Raw genomic sequence first — 22,598 nt, forward strand, 5'->3', positions numbered from 1 at the left:
ATACAGGCTATTCTACAATGAAATTCTGTAATAAGGCTAGCCACACATTTGCATCCTCCAGTCATTATTCTATACATGGGAGGTAGTAACAGAGAATCTTAGATGGCTTTGGTCCTACCTCCTTAAGCATTTTTGAATATTTCTTATTATGGTATCTTCTTTATCATTTGGATCCTTCACCCAAGCATCTGTTTTTGTGTTTAGCTCTGTCTTTCTGATACAATATTACCATTGCATCTCTGTAAAAATAATTTCCAAAATACTTTTTCTTTCTAGCCTGATGTCTAACATCTGACTCTGCCAAACTACGCTGGTCATTAAGCTGGCAACAAGCGCACTGAAGCTACAAACACAATGGAGAGCTAAGGTGAAGTAGAAAAAAACAATTTGCTGTTAATCTAAGAGTCTCAAAACTTCACACAGATTTATGCAAAGCCTTGTGCAGTGGCATTTTAACCAAAACATACATCAAAACACACACAAAGACACATTTGCCTGATATGGATTACTTACTAGGTTTGCATTTAAAGGAGACAAGGAGGAATTTAGTGGTCCCTGGACACAGATCAGGTCCAAAAACCCGACTATTGACAAGGAGTTGGCAGGATCTCAGGTTTTGGCATTCATCCAGTACTTTCTAGAACAATGGGCAAAAAGGATAGGCTTAAAAACAAGGTATGAAGCTATACAGCAATGAGAATACTTAGTTGTACTTTGTTCTATACAGGAGAGAAATCATTCCTTCACAACTTTTTGGCTACTAACATGTAAGAAACATCTGTATCATTGGATTTAGGCCACAGGTCTGCTGGACTTTGAGTCATGGCCAAGTTTCTGGGAACACAGTCATCACAGTGATGGCCAGGGCAATTCAGGATGTTACCAATCTGCTCTCGTTTGTCACTTTTCCTCTGCCCGTCCCAGGTCAGCCAGATCTTGCCTTGTGCCACAACAGCCTTGGTGGTGCTTGGGACTCAGTGCAGAGCCCTGAGCATGTGGGAACATGCTCAGCCCCCAGCTTCTGATTTGTCTGAGACACTCACTCCTGATAGCATTTATGGGAGTGCCCTTTCCAGGTAACTCAAAAAGATGTCTTTTTAATCATTCTGTCTCCACCTACTTAAGTTTACCTGATCACACTCATTCTGTAGTATCTTCACTTGAAAGAGTTCAAAGTTCTAATGCTAACTAAGACTTAGTGTGCTTATTGGCACTTAAGCACAACCCTTACATATAGCTATATGTAGGACCTTCTGTTTAAGGGGCACTCCTCTCTTGCAGTTACACACATTATCACATAATTACTTGCTTTGTCACTTCAACAAATTTCAGAATTGGTTCAATCAGCTAGCACAGATGTGCCTCTCTGTCCTAACCCTGCTTGTCTGTTTAGCTTTGGGCTTTTCTAATTTCTTAAATGCTGTTCTAAGGCCATATCTACTGTAGATATTATTTTTTGCCCAACAGTATACCATGGTTCTTACTATGCTGCTTCACTGGGAGTGGCAACACAGGAGGACAATTAAAAGGTCAGCAGTGATAAAAACAAAGGGTCACTGGGCCTCTCCAAGTCTGTTAAAAGGACTGAGGATTCTAGTGCTCACATTAGTGATACCACTTCATCGGTGGTTCTGGAGCTGAAGCTATAGAAAATATGAAGACATCACCCAAGATGAGTCTGCATCCAGTTTTTAATACAGTCACAAGCCAAAGCACCTTAAAAACCACAGTTTGAATGTAGCAGTGTACTTAACAAAATTCTTATTTGCCTTCAAAACTCAGTTTAGAGAGAGCTGTCTATACACTCTTTTTGCATAGTCTGTGGTGTTGTGCCCATGATTCTTGATGTTTAAAATCCCAGCAGGATGTGATAAGAAGGGTGTTGTCTCTGGGTCACCCCACTCTTAACACAAGCAGCTACAAGAACCATTCTCTGATAGTTTTAGGTACTCCCATAAAATCCATGGGATTTTTTGCTCATCAGAAGAGTTCTCAGTCATACCAGGAGGCCAAATCACAAATTCACCACTGTGATAGCACAAGCTGCATTCATGTTTCTAGGCTGAGAGAGTTGGCAGTGGCTGAATCTCTCCTGTCATCCCTGGAAGCCATCCCTCCCTAGCAGAAATGATACACACTGGCAGCACATTGCAGCAATCTTACAACACTCTTGCTTTTTTGTTCCCATTAGTAAAAGGACTTGCATCCAACTCTATTTGAGCATTAAGTGCACTCTAAAGAGTTTAAAAGGAAAGGAAAAGCACAGCAGACTTAATTTTATCAGTTAATTCTTCTTTTACAGAGTTGCAAGTCCAACAAATAACTCCTCCTTAATTGGGATGGTTCTAGAACAGCCCAGAGAAATTGAGTTACATCTTTAGTAGGTGGAAATAGCTGTCCCCTACTGAGTCACCTTCTGTTTGCACCTGAGCTGAATCATCTCCTGTGCATCTGTTTGTATTTTCTCCTACTTAACACAAGCAGCAGTGACATTTTCTATCATGTTACTGTGCAAAAACATGCAACCACAAAAGTAGATAATGATACTCATAATGAGATAGCACTGGGCTGTTAATATCTTGAAACAGATCTAACTTTGCAGTGATTCTTCTAATAGGAGGTCTCTGTAAAACATTCCTGTTATGCTTCCTTATGGCTGCAGAGTAGCATCATGCCCAATTATGCAGACTGCAGATGTGGTTCCAAAGGGAAGGGGAGGAGGGATGAGATCACTGGTGCTCTTTTCTAAGAAATCAGTTTACAGGATGCATCCCTTCTCCTTGACAGAACAGGACATGCATCCTTAAGATGCAGAGCATTTGTACCTCTCACATTTGTGGCCTTGTCAAAATGCTTTCATGCCTTTGATCAGTGACAGTGCCTGAATGATCACGATAGTTTATACAAAAGTTATTCCATGCTGTGTTTATTATATTCAAGGGAAAAAACTGCCCATGGAGACCTCACAAAGGCACTCAAAAGCCTAAAATAATCATTGGCGTCACTTCACTGTAGTCAGTAAAATGACATCAAGGATGCATCTGGCCTACTGTTTTTGGTGGAGAGATGTACTTTCACATGGCCTGTAGGTCATGTCTGGAATGTCTTTAGAAGCTGCAGTACAGCATGGGCAAGCCACACATATAAAACTGCTCTAATGCTGTTGCTGCAGAGAGGATATTACTGCCAAACCACGCTATATAACTCTTCAGCTCACTAGTGGTGGGAACAGACGTTCCCTATTGTCAAGAAGCAATGTGTTGGCTACAAGCACAAAAGCTGCAAGCTTCATCAAAGCTGCTGTAGAGCACTTAAAACAGCTTCACCAAGAGAACGTGCTCATATTCCTCTGACTATTTATTTTTGTAATGTTTTACTGACTATGGCCTAACACTGGATATTTTCACTATGATGAAACAAGCTTTTGACAGCAATGTAAGTTAGACCTTTTAAGCCTTCTTACGAAAGTCTCCAAAGCAGAAAGTAATAATTTATGAAGTATAAATAATTTTAAGCTATACTTAAGTGGGCCCAGCAAACAAACCATAGGATATTACTGATCAAATAATGGATTCACAGAAATGCAGGTAACTGCAAAAGTGCTTAGGATATGCTGTTTAGCTGTATAGTGCCTTTTCTGCAAGCGAAAAGGCATGGAACAAGCCAAACACCAACAAGAATGTCACTTTGTAACCCAGCTCCTTCCAATTTTTGTATCCTGTCCTGGGAATAAGGAGGGCCTGTGTGATGCATTAAGACTGGTCTGCTCAGTCATGACCAGCCCTTGATTAGAAAGGAATTGATTCTTTTAGGGAACTCTGAGGATGGGGTTTCCAAAGCAAGGCTCATCAAAATAGAAGGCAATCTACAAAGCTTCCACAATCCTATGGTAACATCCTGCTGGCCAAACAAACCCTTTCAGTTGTAATACTTCTGATGGTAAACTGACATAGACATGATGTCATTTCATCCAATACTGTGAACATTTGCCATTTTCACACAGCATAGCTCACTGCAAGGACATTGTCAAAAGCATTATGTGCATTAAGAACCTTTACAACATGCGATACCTGCAAAGAAGTGGGTGCCACACAGTTTATAGGTTCTGTTATCCTGGTTTCAGTCTCCTGAGTACTACACATGTGGTAGTCTTGCCCGTAAAATGCTGACTGAACACTTATTGTTGAATGCCGAGGACAGTGCAGACTCAAATGTTCCCCATCGCAGGCATAGGCAGTATGATTTTGCAGAAGTTTGGTTAGGTAACCTAGAAAATATTCAGCTCTGTTACAACCAGTACAGGAAATGACAAGCTTGTTAGATAACAAGAAACCCACAATCAGTCTCTGGAAAGAGCATTGTAGTCAAGGCTATGCACATGGCCTGCTACCACACCACATGGTTCTTCTGTGAATGGGTCAACCTTTACATGCTAGTAATGCTCAGGTCTGGAAAACAAGAGGTGGCATGGCAGTGAGTCAGAGCCCTACCAGTACCCCAGCAGTAGCACTGTATCAGAGATGTCATTACACAGACAATAAATGGGCTCAGGCCCCTGCCAGTTGTGACTGCTAACAATCCCAGGGCATGTTTGCAGAAGTCAAATCGACTATCTCTTGGTTTTGTGGGCTAGACTCCTGCATTCCAGCTGGCTAAGGTATTCCTTAGACCTTGTTTTAAACTGATGCTGTGAACTTCTGCACTCCTAGGCAGTTGTGTTTCATACAAGTGGTGTTAAAAGTGATCGATTCCCTCTGTATCACTAAATCAGATGCTAGGATAGCAGAGGAAAGGTGGCCCATAGGCGCTGGACAGAAACCAAGAAGTAAGACACTGTACTTGTATTTGCTGGAGAGTTTGTTGATGCTACCAGGAGAGGGAGAGGTAGGATCTGTATGCGGCTGTACCATCCGTTTGCATCTTCTAGTAAGTCCATGAGTAGCAGAGCTAATGACAGTTGTTTTCCTGGTTTTTATCTCATTTGTATTGTCTCTAGCCAAGATTTCTGTTATCAGCACAAATATTTATAAAATTAACCTTCTACTGCCCTTCTCTCTGTTCTGTAGAATACTTCAGTGAGAACATGCAGGCTGCTGCTTTTGACCATTACAAATTGGCAATGTGATGGAAAACTATTGGGGATAATTTAATTCAAAGACTTTCCTCACCTATACTTACGAAGCGTTGTTATTGCTACCATTCTGTCATGCTTGATTGAAGTCTGTCTTTAAGCAGAAATGTTTGTGCACGAAGCAAAGGGGAAGAAAAGGCGTGAGGGACAGGAGAGAGAAAGGGTACAAAATACCCCTCTACAAATGAGCAATATCCTTCCTCATCCATAAACACAAGGAAATCAGACTCAAATCCACTTTTTTTTCCCATGAGGTTTATGACAACCTAATATACTACTATCAAAGCAAATCTGTTCTGTATTTCTTCCACTATTAGCCAAACTTTTTATTAATGTGCATACAATAACCATATTTGAATAGTTTTATTATTCTTATATACGTATTAAATTCTGTATAATTCACCCTAAAATCAAATTCCCTACCTCTAGAATACCAACTTGATCCACATTCACATCAAAAACCCCAAATTTCTCTAAACCAAACACATTAAGTAAGGAGAAAGCACTAAGAGCTTCCACAGACTGTTTGATACAAGATTTGTAGAAGTTTTAACACTGACACCATGATTACATACATAGCTTTTTAATTTTAAGAATTATAATTTTCTTATCTTTGCCCCCTTTCCAAACATCTAATTGGTTTAATTAAAAGCAAAAGCTAGTATCTTCTCCTCAGAAGCCTTCCTTACCCCACTGTGGTGACAGCAAAATTATTACTGTTTAGTGTAACAGAGAAAAAAAACCCAAGCTGTATTTTCTTGTTGTGGTGGCTGAATCAGAACCAGAATGACAAGGTTTTTGTATCACTAAAACAAAAACTAGTTTTCTCAAAGAAAATACTGAAAAAGTTTTCTCATGCCATTTATTTTTCACATTTTTTTCCCTTCTTAAAACTTTCACCAAAGCTGAGCAATTTCAAAAAAAGGTTTTTAAGTGGACATTTGAATATTCATGTGAATGATATGAAAATAAAGTATTCCAGTTGTCTGGAATCATTTCAGGCTTCAGCTACGCGGGTGGAGAGGGAATTCAGCTCCTCTATCAGTTACTGGGTCTGCAGAAAGGAAAAATCTGCTCTGCTATTGTCATTGCTGTTCCCCATCTAGAGCCCAAGAGAGGACAGGAGTCAGCCAGATGCACCTTCCAGTGTAGCAGAGATGCAGGTGAGTCCCTCAGCTCATTGAAGTCAGTCTGAGCACTGGCACTAAAATCAGGTTATGGAGTGAATTTCATGCCCTGTATTTGCAGTCTAGATCTCAAGGCACGAGACCAGCAGGAGTCCATACAGCTTCTCACAGGTTAAAGAAAATAATAGTAAAAGAAGACAAACCACCACCACCAAAAAAAAAACCCAAACTAAATCCATCCCCTAGATTGTCTGTGTAACTGAGATCACAAATAATTGAGCTTTCCTGCCAGAGCCACTCCTCTGTCAGCCTGCGCCTCAAAGGTGCTGAGTGTTGTCAGGAAAATGGGCCGAATGCCCAATTGCACCCAAGTGACTTTGCTACAGCCTGATACTGTAAAGGGGCCTCCAGTGGCACTTACTGCCGCTGAATGCCTTTGACATTGCCATCACAGCATAAAGGGCCACAGTGTAACGGAGTATTCAGCCCAACATGAGTTGAGGGCACTCAACACCTTGGAAGATTTAGCCCGATATTTGTAATCATTTCAATTCTTCAGGTTTTAAGTTACTTGGAGCCAAGAGTGCTGTATACAAAACAGCCCAGTATTCCCTAAAGAATATCAGCTATGTTGTGATTTGGATGAGTTCCCTGGCATCTTAACTGCTACTTTGATCCTGCAAATTCCTAATCCAGTATCTAAGCACCTTTCTCCAACAATTGCAACTATTCAATCCTTTAAAAAATGCCTTTATAAAAATTTTGTTCTGATTCTGCACAAGTGATATGGTTCACTTGTAAAAATAGCATTGGATGGACTTGTGAAAGTAAGACATTGTGCTTTCTGGCCTTTTAAGCAGTATTTAAAGGTACTGCTGTTATTAAAATCCCTGTGTATTTGCACACAATAAAGGATAAAAATAGTAATGGAAATCGGCTGAAACCTAATGTTCTCTGATAAGAGAAGTGGTGACGTACTAGCATCTAAATTGCTCGTCTCACATGGTGGGCCACATAAACCTGTGGTTTTTATTTCTATACACACAGACTACATAGACACAGGTGGAGTGGTCAGCCTTTTGTGAAGAGTGGTGCTGAATGGGCTGCTCATAGCCTATGCTGAGAAAGAATTCCCACTCAAAAAGACACATTTTCCTCTTGCTCTTCTCTGAAAAATTCCAGGTTCTTTCCTCTCCTCATGCTGGCCCCCTTCACGTGCTGGGGTGCTGTCTGCCCTGGCTCAGCAAGCAAATAAAGTTTTCTTAGCAGTTACTGCCTCTCTCTCACCTTGGTCCCGGAGTGGTACTTGCACAGGAGGGAGCAGGTTACAGTTGCTTTCCCTCCTTGCCTGGGCACCATAGGCTTGTAGTCATCCTAGTTGAAAGCTTCATCTTCTTGAGACCTTAAGTATCCCTATATTGTTTACCAGATTCTGCACACTTCCCCTGAGGCAGCAAATTCAGCTGAACGACAATGTAAGGTTAGGGGAAAAATATGTTCTTATCTGTACAATTAATAGCAGCAGTGATTATCAGAAGAGAGGGCATTGTAACAGTTGAATGGGCCTGTCACTCTTTCTGAGGCAGGCTTCCTCTTCTGCATTTCTCTCAACTGGCGCAATTAAATCAGGTCATCCAAAATAGACAGCAGGGTTGTGTCACCATCCAAACCAGACAGCAGGATTGTGTCACTTTTAGGCACTGGCCCAGCACATTGCCTGGGCTAACCACACTTCAGGGCACTATTTGTTGTGCAGATTCTCTTGGGGTTTATTTGTTTAATTAACCAATATCTGTGAGGCTGGAATTCTGAGAAAACTGTTCAGTTTTCTGTTTGTTTGCTTGGGGTTTTTTAAATATCTGAGAGCTAAAGGCTGTGCCTGGGCTACAACACACCTCTAAATCCCGGTCTCCTGTGTGCTAGAGAAGCAATTGCTAATTCATCTCTGACCAGCACACGAGAAGATTCCCTTCTCCTGGAAATGGAGAGGGAGGCCTGGAGCACCATGATGGTTCACCCAAGCTTGGATGGAGTGAGGCCATGGCTGTGTGTGCACCTGGACAGGGAAACCAGAAGACCTGTTAGTTATGGGGTTTCTTACCCTGAGCAAACAGAATCTTAAACAGATGCTATACAAATCCTTGGATGATTGAATGTTTTTAAACTAATGTTGGGGGTTTTTTTCTTTGTTTTCTGGGTTGTTGGGTGATAGAGGGGGAGGTGGTGCTTAGCTATGGCAGTCACTTTTTCAAGCATTATTCTGCAATGAAGACTACAGATTTCCTATTTCTTCAAAAATCATAAATGTCACTCTTCTTTAAAACAATATGAAACTTCATTTTTAAAAAAAGGTCAGCTACTGTGAGAATTGCCTAAATTAGAAAACCTTGGCAATACTGCAGTGTCCCAGTAACATCTCTATGTCTCTGTGTGAAAGCCCCACTAGGAGCTTTCCCATTTATCCAAGACACACATTCATAAGCAATGTATGGGGTGCTCAGCATACAAAATGATGTACAAGACGTTACGGACTGGCTCAGAAGTTAAGCCTGAATCATACAGCAACAAACAGATCCCATTGATTTGAAGGCCAGAAGGTATCATCCCACCCAACTGTCTGCATAACCCAGACTACTTTCTCATTGTAACTTTTTACTGAGACTCAAAACACTAATGCAGAATCCAAGTGTAATTCTTTCTTCCAGAATTAGCCAAATTAGTCACAGCATCCACTGTGTTGACAAAGAACTTTAAATAAAGAAACATAGCACCAGAAAAACACACAAAACACTGAGGCTGAGCAGCTGAACAAAGCTTTAACCCTTACTTATCACTTCTTGCTGCAAAGGAGGACTGATAAACTGTAATAACAATGATAGGCAGAAGTAACTGGCCTAAGAGAGTAAAGGTTGTAAATACAGAGCTCTGTGTGTGAAACAGAGCTCTTAAAATGTTATAGTTTTTATACTGAACGTTTTCTCCTGGTGCTATTGCTTTGAATAACAGCAATAACATAATGAACCTGTAGACATGAAAATCCAGACAGATATTTCTTTCTTTCAAAAATATTGAAAAACTGGGAACTTAGAAAGTATAAAAAAAATGACTACCAAAAAGCCTGGAAGCAGTCAGCCAAGAGATGTGTTACGTCTCTCACGTATGGCACAACACAGTACAGGGTACTTGGATTTGATGGATTTTTTCCTTATGGTGGAGGACACTAACACAAGGCCTTCTTCAGTTGTCAGCATCAGAGTAAAAAATAAATGTGTACATTCTGCCCAGCCTCACTGCTCTGGCACGAATGTCGCCATACAGAAGCATCAAGGAGAACAGAATTTCAAGCTGTGAGTCTAATGCCTAGCACATATTAAATGCAATCTCAGCGTTGACTGATGTAATGTCTTTTTGGCAAGACAGCAGCTTTGCAATGTAATATTTTTAGAGCCTGAAGCCAAGTAGCACACAGACTACAAGGATTCTCAGAATCGGGCCTTCATATACAGATTTAGTAATATTAGTTCCTGTGCATCGTTCAATCTAGCTTAATTAGGGCAGCAATTTGCTGGCTCATTTTAAAGACATACAATTCCATTTTAGATCAAAATAGATTGAAATAGCACACATATTGTTGTGGGAGTCCCAGAAGGCTAATCCATTCAGTAAAACTACATCAGCTCCCCCGGTTTCATGAAGAATTGTGCCAACAGTCATTAAAAATACACAAGCAAGATTGGCGAGTTTGAAGGAAGAGATCTCATGCAGTGATAACAGAATTGTTTATAAATTCTGCTACGAGCACCATTAGAAGCATCAATCTATTTACTGTTATTTGGGATCCAGCTGCAGTACTTCTCCAGCAATGTTTTCTCCACTGGTTTGTGAAGGAAACATTGAAGAGAAATTAAGCCCTAAGTTTCCTCCCCATCCCCTTTGCCATACCCCTCTCTGGTCTTCAGAGGCAGCTATGCCACAGACCATGCTGTTCGGGGTTTCTGCATTATCACCGCTGGGCTCTGTGCATGGATATGACAGTACCTATTTGGCTGCATCCACAGAAGCAAGGATCTGCCTCTTATAATTCTGTTTAGTCTCTTACCTTGGCTGTCTGCAAGCTCTTTCTGTGGTAGCTCTTTTTGAGAATTAGTAATCCTGACAGAGGACCCCGGGAAGACACTGTTTCTGAAGTTCACAATACTGTTTCTTCCCCCATCATTTTATTCTTTTTCATTCAAGTGCCTTGTAAGCATACTGAGTCATTCCATCCAGACTTGGTCTCACAGTCTTTTAACAGGAAGAAATATCCTTAGGCAGAACCATTGTTTATTCTGCTCACTGATCAGAAATGAGCATAACAGCTTCACACAGCAGATACACATGAAAATCCGTACTTGCTTAATATATGCTTTCTTGCATAGGCACTAATTTGACTTAATTTCCCTTCACTGTTGAGGGTTTTTTTAGTGTGCTTTTTCCCATTATTCCTCTCAACACTCATACTCTTTACAAGTATCTGCTATCCTACTAACATCATCTGTTCGCTTCAACTGCAGGAGATGGCATGAAAAGCTGGTTTGCTATGCAAGGAAAAGAATTTTTGTACAATCACTGTGGGTTTTATATTATCTAAACCTTTTTGATGTGGGGATAGATGTTTTCTCAGAAAAACTAGAGCTAATCTATTTTCATTGATAAGCCAGTGACCATAAAAAAACCCAACTTTCCAGTTCCAAATATGTAGTTTGGTTTCAGAGCATCGAAAGCTATCACTTTTCTTAGAATCAGTCCTTGAGAGTTTTGAGTTGACCATTTTTGAAGGAAATTAAGCTTATGAGATCATGATCTCTGTCTGTCTGGCATTTTCTTACTCCACTAAAAATTTTTACTATCAGTGGCCAGTTTCAAACCTGAGGGGCACAGGGCTCAAAGAAATAAAGTTCCTACAATTTTCATGAAAGCTGAAGCCTGGCCTGACAGGTCAAAGTAAGAACTATCACTTCCTACTCAATCTAATTAACTAATGCTAAAAGTCAACTGGCTGCTGAAGAAACATCATTCTTATACTGGACAACTAATCAGCCTGCTGCTAATGGAGCAATTTGTTTTCACTGGCGTTAATGACAGATGAAGTCTTCAACAACAAAATGTATGAGTTAAACATGAAAATTCTTTAGGGATAGTACAGTAATCAAAGCAGGCATCATTGATGAAGACATCAGTTAGGTTTTCTAAGAACTGATTTATCAACATGAGTGCTTTCATAAGGAAATTGTCTTGTTTCATTTTTCCCTCACAGCGGTGCCTCCTGTATCATAGTGTGGATCATGATCATCTTATTGAATCCACTTCTCACTGTCTACCAGATCTGAGCAAAATTTAATCTGAGCAATTAAGAAAGAGCTTGGTTGCACTTAAGCCAGAGGAAGGACTCAAGTAACAAGTAGATAATTGAGCATAAAAACACATTCAAACTCTAGTACGTGAATAAGGTTTATTCAGTGAGTGGCAGCATATATAAGAAACCAAGCCATGAGCTCTTCTTAGAAAAACAAAACGAAGACATCATGAAGTAGAGATCTCCTGTAACTTTCTCGTTATGTCAAATGGGCATTATTTCCCCAGGACCACTGAATCTCTTCATATCCACGCCACTCGGCTTGGACTTGTAGTTATGTGAATTACATTTTGGCAGAGCAGGAAAATCCATGAGCCCTGCATTCACAGACCAGATGCCTATTCTGTCTTTCACATCCTCCCACAGCTGTTCTCTGTTTCCTTCAGATCTACAGTTTCATGTTTCTCTGTGTTGTCTCTTAGGAGTGTTGCTTATTTTCATTGTATCTCAATGGCTTTCTTCAGAAATCAGACAGATCCATACACACTTCCTTTTTCTCACTCACTTTCTCTTTTTTTTTCTTTCTCTTTTTTTTTCTCTCTTCTCTTCTTGTGCTAGGAAGAGTAAAACTATTACTAATCCCCAAGGATTCTGGTCTGTAGTAAATTCCATGCTACAGCCAGTTATACTTCCCTCAGCAGTTCCATAAAGCCACGGGGACAAACAGTTGTCCTGGGATTTAATATGGATCTATTACAATAGAAAAGGAAGACTTTCTCCCTTGTATCCTAAGATGCTCACAAGAGGTACAACACTGTTAAGGGAGACTGCAAGGCTCTCTTTTACCCTTGGCAAAAAAAAATGCTTCTTTTGATTGGAGACAAAGTAGCCTCTTCTAGTGCCATTAACAAGAAGTATCAAGAGAAAGGATCAGCAGGCAGCAACTGCTTCTGGAGACAGAATGCCTGAATCATTATGCCCAAGAGAAAGCAAAGTTATAATCTTCCCAAACACTGTGAGTAGACGAAATTCAGGGACTATAGGAAAACATTTCTTTGAAAACCTGGATTTATGAACTTGAACATCTATGCAAACCTGAGAGGGTTCATTGCCGTGAGAACTGTTCATTGCCAGCTCCTCAGAAAACAAAATACAGGTTTTGTTTTGCAAATAGAACTCTAACTCAAATTCTGCATTTTTTTGTATGCCCGTTTATATATGACACTTAAAATATCAGATAAAGTAGAGATCAGGGAATTTGCCTACTGAATCACTAAGTCCATCCTCCAGCAGCTCACAGACCTGCACTGTTGTGATGGCTTATAGTACAGCAAGTCCAAGCCAGAAAACCAAAAAAATGCTCTCCTAGCCTGATGGTTTTCCTTACAACATTTCATTGTATCCAACTCAGTTTTAGCCTGAAGAAATGAAAAGTCAAAAAGGCAAAATTATTCTGAAAAAAATGCTTCTCTTCCCATCCAAGAACAAATACAATGAAGAAAAATAACCAGATACTTGTGGGTTGAGACCCTTATCCAAAGCCCAGTGAAATCCTTGGAAATCCTTCCAGCGACCACAGGCTTTCAATCAGGTCTTATGAGTGATGTTTTAAAACTAATTCTAAATTAAGAGCCAAATATCACTGGTATTTAATTTGTTGCCAGAAGCCACACAATAGACCTTTGAAACAAAACTCTTAAAATGCATAGAAATTCAGATGAAATGACTCACCAATGCTGAACAAATAAGGCACAACCTCGCCTCCTTCTGCTCTTCAGTTCCCTTTAAGACACTATTTTTTCTTTGTTTGGTAATATTGCAAAATATTTCCACTTTAATTGTAGATTATGGTTGGCAGATGACAGAATTCTGATAACTGGTGACTGGTCAGACAGTGCTTTCTCTGTCTGGGGACACTTCCATCAAAATCTGAGTATTTATTTGAAACAGGTCTGTAACCCTTTCTTTAATAAAGCTGAGACTGTCTGGAAGCTCTGTCTTACTAAGAAGGGAATCAGCAGCAGATGGAATAGGAAGGCAGGCGGAAGCTTATCCCTGCTATTTATTTTGAATAAAAATAACATCTGATGTGTCAGGTAGCAGCAATTTGCACAGTGAGAACAAAGAGAGTTCCTGCCCCAAAGATGTAAGAATCTGAAAGACAGACTCAAACATGTCGGTCTCTGAGCAGTGGAGCTCGGGAAGGCAGATTTCCTACAGGGTTTTGTCTCATGCCTGAATTTCGTAACATCTATTGTTGTAGGAGCATCACACTATGCTTTAACTCACTTTGGAAGAGCTTTAGGAACAGTATCCTTTCTGAGGGATGCTAGTAGGGCCTAGCTGCTTATGCTCACAAAATGTGTAGGAACTTCATAGGACCAGAACTTTTACTTCTCTAACAACGATGATTAAATCTCATTAGTGGATATAAGAAAAAAATATTAGGTAAAATCCACATCTAAAATGGGATTTCATAAATGTGTCCTCAGGAAAGCAGAAAGAAGTGCAGAGACAGTCCTGAAACAAAATCTTGTATCTTAGCACCATGATCTAAACTGTCCCTTCTGACATACAGAATCATAGAATAGTTAGGATTGGAAAGGACCTGAAGATCATCTAGTTCCAACCCCCCTGCCATGGGCAGGGACACCTCACATTAAACCATATCACCCAAGGCTTCATGCCTCTTTGCTTCACAGAACAAATCCCAGATCCAGACTCACTCCACTTTGAGAATCTTTAAAACAGACTTTGAGGTTTAACTCCCACATTACTGAAATTATATGTTTCTAAAATTGAATGGTTTTCTTTAAACAAAGCAACCAAAATTTTCATTTGAGTTCTACAAGACAGTATCGAGATGATGCATCATTGACATCACTCCTTTTAACACCTCTTTAAATATCCTGGTCAAGCTCCACTTCCCACGGTGAGTCAACACAACTGACTCAAGAAAATTATACAGGATTTTATCTGGCCAACACAAAACCAACAAAAAAACCTCTGCATCATTGCGGTTGGTCATGATTGATCCTGCCACATTATTACAAACAAAGCATTTGCTTGAAGCATTTGTTTGCTTTCCTTTTGCCTAGGGGAATCTGGGATGGGTGAATGCCACAGAACTTAATGGAAACTTTTAATGCAGAAAGGCCACAGGATCAGATTATGTTTCTTGGGTGAACTGGTTTGCTTTTTTATTAGATCCATTTGTTTTCTGATGTTGGGTTAGAAGAGCAAGTCTGTGGAGTTAAAGCAGTGCTTAGTTCTGTCTGAACTGTTCTGGGAAAAGAAAGAAAAGTTGACACCAGCAGACAAGGAATAAAAAGTTCTACCTAAGCAATGGCTGCTTTTTCTGTTCACATCCACAAAGTCATTCTTCAGCCAGTTATGCAATTACACAGCTACTTCATTTTTGATCTTCGGTTACAGCTACGTTTCTTAAAAGCTGCCCAGAAAACCTGGCTGGGACTAAGGTAAAGAAAGGGAGATTGATTCACGAAGTGAGCAAAGGATGCCAGTTCAAGCAGAAAGCCTAAGCTTGAAGGAGCATGAAGAAATGAAGAGGAGAAAGAAAGCGGCATTAAAAAAAAAAAAGAGTGAATGGGTGTTCTTCAGTGTTGCCAGAGAGAAGGAATTTGTTCCTCGATGGATAAGAGGTCAGTTCACTTTTACAGCAGATGGGGAAAAGATGGGAGAAGGAGCCGGGCTAGGACAGAGAGAGACAAGGGGAGTGCTGAGCACTTTTCCCATTGCTAGCAAGGAGGGCAGGTGGGTGAGACACAGGAGCAGTGACTCCTGCTGTCAGGAAGGTAAACACTCCTCAGCAAATGCCACCATCCCCAGCAAAACCAACTCTCCCTCAGTAACAGTGGTATCAGACAGATGAGCTTATATACCATAAGTATATAGGTATAGTATATATGTGTAGTATATAAATTAAGTCTAGTATATAAGTTCAGTGGTTTTGCCAGCTCCTTATTTTGCCTGTTTTGGGAACCAGTTCTTGAACACAGAGGAACTGTGAGGAAACAGCTGTCATGTGGCCTGATTTGACACAAAAAAGTGTCCCTGTTCACTTCTGGCAGCCCCTTGGGAGCCCAGAGTATTTAGGATTTTGGCTCCCAGAGATGAGAGAATTAGCAAAGTTCACAGCAGGCTTCGGTCTCCTTGATTGGGACCGCATCTGAAACAGGAAAGCTGCAAGTGATCACTGAGAAAAACAGCATGAGGACAAGTGCTGAGTAGGAATGAAACTGTGGACATGAATAAATATTTTGGTGAAAAGTTATTTTAGATGTGTTTTGAAGAGTTGGCAGCAGGGGAAGAAAATTCCCTAGCTATTGGGTCAACCAATATGCATGACAATCTAAGGAAAGGACTGTGGGTCAAATCTCTCTTTTCTTCCAAACCTTCACCTTTCAGTTTCAAATTTGGGCATAAAAGCTCAGATGCCACTTTTAAAAATGAATCACAGAGGATGACAGATCTCAGAGCAAACCTCCACCTCCAATAAGGGATGCAATTAATAAATACGCTCTTTGTTGCCACCAAACTGTTGGACAATAATAGATTATGCAGTTCTTTAAGTATTGTCTGTATCAACATTACTTCCAAGATCTCCTGTTATTTAAGGGAGAAATTTTGCTTACTGACCCTGAGTCCTCCCCATAGTTTCATTTAGAACTGCTGCTGGAGTCTTGTGTCAGAATTTTATTCTCCCTAGAAAATACCAATTCCCATATCAAGTCATAAAATATTATTGCATAGTGAAGAAATGTCTCCTAAAAAGGGGGAACCCCTCCCCCCCCAAAACAAAACAGAAATTAAAAAATGCCATAACAACATTTTCTTAATCATAGTTAAAAGCCAGACTGAGAAACTTATGACAACAAGAATCGGCAGCTCTGTATCCTGTAAGAGCAAGAGTAATAACAAAACCACAACAGCAACTGACCTGCAATAACTAAATTAAGAGATTCTACTCACAGCCAGAGCTGCCAACCTCTCTTTTATGAAAAGGGAGGCATAAATACTGTACTGCTTCTGTGAAGTGACCCATAAAAAATTACCACAATTTTATAAATGGGGAAATAAATACAAGTCAAACATTAAAAACCAAAACAACAACACCCCCACCACCACCACCAAAACAAACCCCAAACCTTCATTATCCATATATACTGTTCCCTTCTCCCTTTGCCAAAAACATGAGACCCCAAGAGGGGTCACCTTTGTGTTGTTACAGGCAAGCAGCTACGTCTTGTGATTAACAAATGGACTCTGAGAAGGTTAGAATAGCTAGCACAATTTAATATCTACCTGAAGAGAATGATAAAGATTACATGTGCACTTGTTGCAATCTGACAGCAGTCTGGGAAGTGAGTATAGAAAGTTGTCAGAGTGGGGAGAGTGGGGAGAGAAGGAGAGAAGAACAGAGCTTGGGCTGCTGAGGTAGAGATCAGATGGTGGAAATACACAGTGCAGAAAAGACAATGACCCCAAAAAGTATACACCTAATAATCTGAGCCTAAAATCTGCGAAAAGCAGGGAAAATTTAAGCAACTACCCTTCCAATTGTCTGTGCACTCCCAAACTCCCAGAACCTGATCAAATCATGCAGAACACATTCAAGGTGCAGATCTGTTTCATTTGCTATGGCATGGGCTGCACATGGAAACCTATAACCTGCCACCTGGAAGCTTCACCCTCAGAAGGGCAGGGTTAGATCTGACCCCTTCCAGAAGACACAAAATGCAGGTGGTGGGTAAAGCAGGAGGAGCCAGCTCCCCACTCCTCATCCATCAGGATAATCCCCAAGGAGCTGCTTGCACCTTGTCAGCTGCTCGGTGCTGCCCCTTTAAACAGAGCAGATTTGTTTTCACGTAAATTCAACAGAGCTTATGAAAATCAAGTCGCTGTTCCTGCTAAGGAGGAGAGCAAATAAGGAAATTCAGCAACTCTAAAAGTTCAGCTTGAAGCTGCTCTTACAGAGCTTGTAATTCTCTAAGAGGTATTAATCAGACTGTCATCTTCTGACAGTCCTGGCCCACAGTACCTACTTCTGAAGTAGCCAAAAACTTCTCTGTGTAGTCTTTTCCTGTCATTCTGGATTAGATCCCATGTTAAAAATACAAAGAAAAAGTGAGCAGAATTCGTTCAGGCTGGAAACTTCCCAATTTGACAATAATTATGGAATTTTATTTTCTTTTCTACATCTTATTGATGGAATTCTCTGCATGGTACTTTTAATACTGATCTCTGGGGCGAGACAAACATTTTGCCTTGGTCATTCTACCTATTTGGAAAGTTCAGCACACAATGAATACAGCTGTACTTCTGAAACATATCTTGGATAACCTTATCTAAATAACTTCATTTGAAAAGTGAATGGACTTTTGTGAGAGGAACTTTCTTAGATAAACTAGAGGGATATTTTTTAACTCAGCGGCTATTTGAAAGGGAAAAATTGAACTTTTTATTTTCTTGTGGAGAACTGCCATATGATTCCAAAACTAACATGTACAAGCCAGCAGTTGAGCCAGAAAGTCACCAAAGAATGAGATAGCAAACATTTAAAAGCCCTATACATGTGACAGGAATCTAGTAAGAGAAACTTAGTTTATCCAAGTATATGATCCTGGTCTTTGGTGTTTGCTTGCTTGGAAAGGTTCAGGCTTATAGACTTGGACACAATAATAAAATCACAGAGAGTATTTTCTTCTGGTTGAGAAAAGGGTTTTTACAGAACCACCACCACTATTTTGAACTGTATTAACATGAACTATATGAATAAGGGTAACAACACATTTGGACTATTAATTCTATGCTAACTTTGTTTTGGAGCACTTGACTGGCTTTTGGAAAGTTCTGCTCTGCTCGTTACAGGTAACGTTTGCTTTCTGCCCTAGGGGCAACTCCTTGAGCTTGCAACTGCCAGGAATATGCTGTGCTTACTGTGAGATGCGGAGAGAAACCGCTCTTCCAAGTAACTTCCTAACAGCAGTGAGATGTCCTGGAGCACAGGAAAAGTCACAAAAGCTCAGATTTCTCAAACAGAAAATAAAACCCGCTTCTTTGTTCTAATGAAAACAAGGACATTTTCCCAGTTTCCACAGTCACTTCACTTTGCACCGACAAAGCAGCCTTGCAGGGATCACCTCAGTGATTACCAAATGACAGCTCGTGCCACTGCTCACTTTGAAGTGACTCTCACTAAGGCGAAACGCTCTCCCAGCGGAGAGAAGCGCAGCATTATTTGCTCGCTACCGGAGTTAAGGACGGCTCGCGCAGGGCTCGACTCCAAGTCTCCAGGAGAAAATGGGAATCTTTCCAGGGACTTCCACGCACTTTTGGTCAGGCCCTGGCCTGTTCACGCACAGCTTTGCACCGCGCAGCTGACAAGAACCTGGCAGTTCCAACTCTTCGAGACCCTTCCCACCGGACCTCTCTGGAATACCTCACCCCCACTCTTCCTTCCTCCCCTCCTTCGCACTGTGCCACGGCCGCGGCACATCTGAATCATGCGCCCGTGCTCCCCTGGGTGCAGGCCCGTGTCCCGGCCCTGGGACACGACGTGCCTGCAGCTCGCCGGTCAATACGCAGCTTTCCGAGCAGTGTCGGGCGGGGTCCGAGCGCAGGCGGCAGGCAGCCTCCCGCCGCGGACACCGCCGGCATCTCCTGCCGGCGCCAGTCCGGGGTACGAGGGACTGCCAGGGGTGCCGTTCGGGGGTATGGGGCGCGCCTCACGCCGGGGGGTGCCGGGATACGAGGGCTCCCCTCCCGAGGCGATACGGGGGCCAGCGGCGGGAACGCAGGTGCCCTCCTCCTGCCCACCCCGCCGCGCCCCTCACATCTCCCACGCCGGGCACCGCGTCCTGGGTGACCGTTAGTCGGTCCCGGCCCTCCCGCTGCCCGCCCCGTACCTGAGAAGTCGGCGAGCGCCGCCACCTCGGCGCTGCACACGAGGATCACGCAGGAGAGGAGGGGGAGGAGCCGCCCGGGCTCTACCTGTCTCTGTCGTGGGTGCTTCCCCGCATCCCCGTCCCTCATGGTGCGGCTGAGGGCAGCTAGGGGCGGGGGGGGCAGCCCCGCCGCCTCACATGATGGAGACGGTCCCGGCTGGCGGGACTGCCACCGCCGGCCCGCAGGGCGCCCTCCGCCGAGGGGCAGCACCGGCGGCGGGGCTCGGGAGGAGGAGGAGGGCGGAGCGGCCTTGCCCCCAGCCGAGGCCGCGGCTGGAAGGGGTCGGGACCGGAATGGGGCAGCAGGAGGACCGTCGCCGCCGCGGGGGAGCCCGCGAGGGCGGTGGGGAAGGGGAAGAGAAGAGGCTTCTCGGCGGCGCCGTGCCTGGCACTGCCCTCAGCGCACATCGTGCGGGCCGGGCTGAGTCAGACCCGGCTGCACCTCGCCCGCCCTCCCCCGGCTCTCTCCACCCCTCTCCGGGCAGTTCGAGGTCCCGGCACCTCCCTCTTGGCGAAGGGGCACGATTTCGTCTCCACGCGCCGTGAGAAGGGCTTTATTTTTAACTTATTTCCCCCTCCCTTATCCCTGCTTGGCAATGGTTGAAGGACTGTCACGGATTTGTGACAGCATTTCCCTGCTTGTATTTTTCCCAAGCCAGGTGCAAGGTGTTCCCCATCGCTTCCCGTCTCCGCAGCGCAACTCCTTCGCTGCTTTCCCTCCTTCAGCCCTCCTAGTCACGTTTGTAGGACCCTGCCAGTTCTGCCGCTCCAGCCCGGCTCCTGTCCTTAGGCACTGGCTCACAGGTCTGCGGGGGAAACCCAGCTGACAGCCACGCCTGGCAGGAGCTCTGGATGAGGGATTTCAGTGGGCAAATAGCTGTGGTAAAAAATGGCACTGCCTCTTCCACGCTGCAAAAGAAACTTTCCCTTTCTGTGCTTCCTCTCCTCATGTTGTTGCCTGACAACATCTTGTCGCAGCCCTTAGCTTTGAGGCTCACGTAGTTCAGCATAGCTGAGTTTAAAGTGTGTAGGCTTGCTTAAAGTTTGATTGCAATGTGAAAGAACACAGTGAAGTTACTTCGCAAGAGTTCAGGTTGTTCCCTGAAATGTTTTGTAAGACTAAAGTAAACCAGTGAGAAGTTCAAACAGATCGTCATTACAACCTGCTAAGCCACCTTCAAATGCAGTTTGGGGCTCCTTTTAAGGTACTGGAGGGACTAAAGAGAATAAATCAGGGCACTAATTTCCTAGTTTTTGTAAGAGCTGCCATCAGGACAGAGCCTAGAAGCAACACTGGAAACAGGGCATGAAAACATCTTCTGCCCCAGGGTTGTGCTTGGGTATAAAGAGGGTAGGCAAGAACATCTACCTGTTTACACTCTGGCATGCATGTTCACACTGATCTTCCTCCTGAAGAAAAACAGAACTAGGTGAGAGATGATGGAACCAAACTAATTCTGTTAAATCTCTTCCTGCTCCAACTGAAGTTGGATCACATCCAGATTTGAATTTCCAAACTTTGGCACCTCTTTCTGGAGGTTACACTGAACTTTGACCAGCTTGAATTTCATGTTTGAGTCTGAATCCACTTTTCTTTCCTCTCTCTCCTCACACACAGAACAACAACTGGATAACACAAACGTTATAGTCATGCTTCCTCAGTCTTGGGCAGATAAAAGCAAACCAGCTTTCACATGAACCTGCTTGAGGTCAGGGACATTCCATTAAGTTTTCCTGAACTCAGATAAATGGGATCAAAGATGCCGAAATAACACAATAAAATGGATTAGATCAAGCAAGCATCTGTGACTGCAAACATGGATGAGTAGAGCAAACAGTAACTCTGCCAGGTGTGTGAAGCTTTTCCTTCTGGCTGCTGACAAGGACAGCGTTTGCCCTGAACTGAATCAGTTACCCATGCCTCCTGACTGTAGCACTGGAAAGAGACTTGTAGGAGCCTTCTGCCTACTTCTCTCATTTTTTCCCTTGATTTTGCCATACCTGGTCATTTAATCTGACACTTGCTGTCATAGGTCACTTCCACTGAAGGTAGAAATGAATGCCAGGGAAATGTTACAAGTAGCACAGATTTTTACCCCTCCATAAAAGAAAGCATCTGGGGGACACGCATGTATCTTCTAGAAAGGTGTTTTGATGAGTACAGTGAACTCACTTGTCTACCCTAATTTCACACCTGTCTTGTACATAGCTACATATCTACCAGGTTGGAGGGGGCTTTGAGCAACCTGGTCTAGTGGAGGGTGTCTCTGCCTATGGCAGGGTGTCTGGAACTAGGTGACCTTCAGGGTTCCTTCCAATCCAAGCCATTCTGTGATTCTATACCATAACTTCATGTGAGTGCAGTCAGATGTATGGCTTCAGAATGCCAGACCCTCATTCCCTATACAGTCAATGGAGAAATATCTCATATCCAGGCTACCTGCTATAGCTCTAACAGGATGTGTTCCACCTCCTCCTCTCTGTACTGCTCATTAATCCCTGGAAGATAGATGTCAATGATGGCAACTCAGTCTATATGTGACTATGAGTAGATAGTGGATCTGTGACAAGCACACAGTCAGTCCAAAACAACATATAAAATATCAAAACCACTGAGAAATATCCTGTTCTCATGCTTGAAAGGCTTTGAATCAGAAGATTCTGTGGGACTGTTTGCCTAGTGAGAACTTGTGAATCTTTTTAATGAGGTAACACTGCTTTTTCTAGCCCTGTGGTGCTGCAAGAAAAAGACCATCCAGTGGTGCAGCAATGAGCCTGGAATGCTTTTGGCACTGTGCAGGTATAACCCAAAGGCAAAGGCATTTTTTAAGTAGAATGACTGAACTGGGAGAGGTTCAAAATGTTGTAGGGTTGTTCACCTCCAGAGAGGTGAAGCAGTGAGGGTTGAATAACAACATGAGAGGCAGCTGAGTGCTCCTATGTGTAGGCAGCCTTTTAGGGAAACCTTCCTATAGAGAAAAACTTACAGATACTGCAGCCAACAGATACTGAAGACATGCTTTTGTTAAAATGGCATT

The 22,598-nt window shown here is 42.6% G+C and overlaps 1 protein-coding gene across 2 annotated transcripts in view; it reads right to left on the bottom strand.

Moving 5' to 3' along the window:
- The window catches only part of EVA1C (eva-1 homolog C), a 39,883-nt gene extending 19,973 nt beyond the window's left edge, over nucleotides 1-19,910 (bottom strand). The window contains exons 1-3 of one of the 2 annotated variants that reach the window (XM_005151647.3): nucleotides 19,522-19,910; nucleotides 4,071-4,267; nucleotides 514-637 (exon numbers count right to left, since the gene is read on the bottom strand). In XM_005151647.3, coding sequence (XP_005151704.2) covers nucleotides 514-637; nucleotides 4,071-4,267; nucleotides 19,522-19,648 — 448 coding nt within the window. In that variant the 5' untranslated portion in view covers nucleotides 19,649-19,910. The remainder of the gene's footprint in view (nucleotides 1-513; nucleotides 638-4,070; nucleotides 4,268-19,521) is intronic. The other variant, XM_031051446.2, reaches the window with a different exon arrangement.
- Nucleotides 19,911-22,598: the final 2,688 nt, after the last annotated feature.

Source organism: Melopsittacus undulatus, chromosome 2 (assembly GCF_012275295.1).
Source record: "Melopsittacus undulatus isolate bMelUnd1 chromosome 2, bMelUnd1.mat.Z, whole genome shotgun sequence".
NCBI classification, from domain to species: domain Eukaryota; kingdom Metazoa; phylum Chordata; class Aves; order Psittaciformes; family Psittaculidae; genus Melopsittacus; species Melopsittacus undulatus.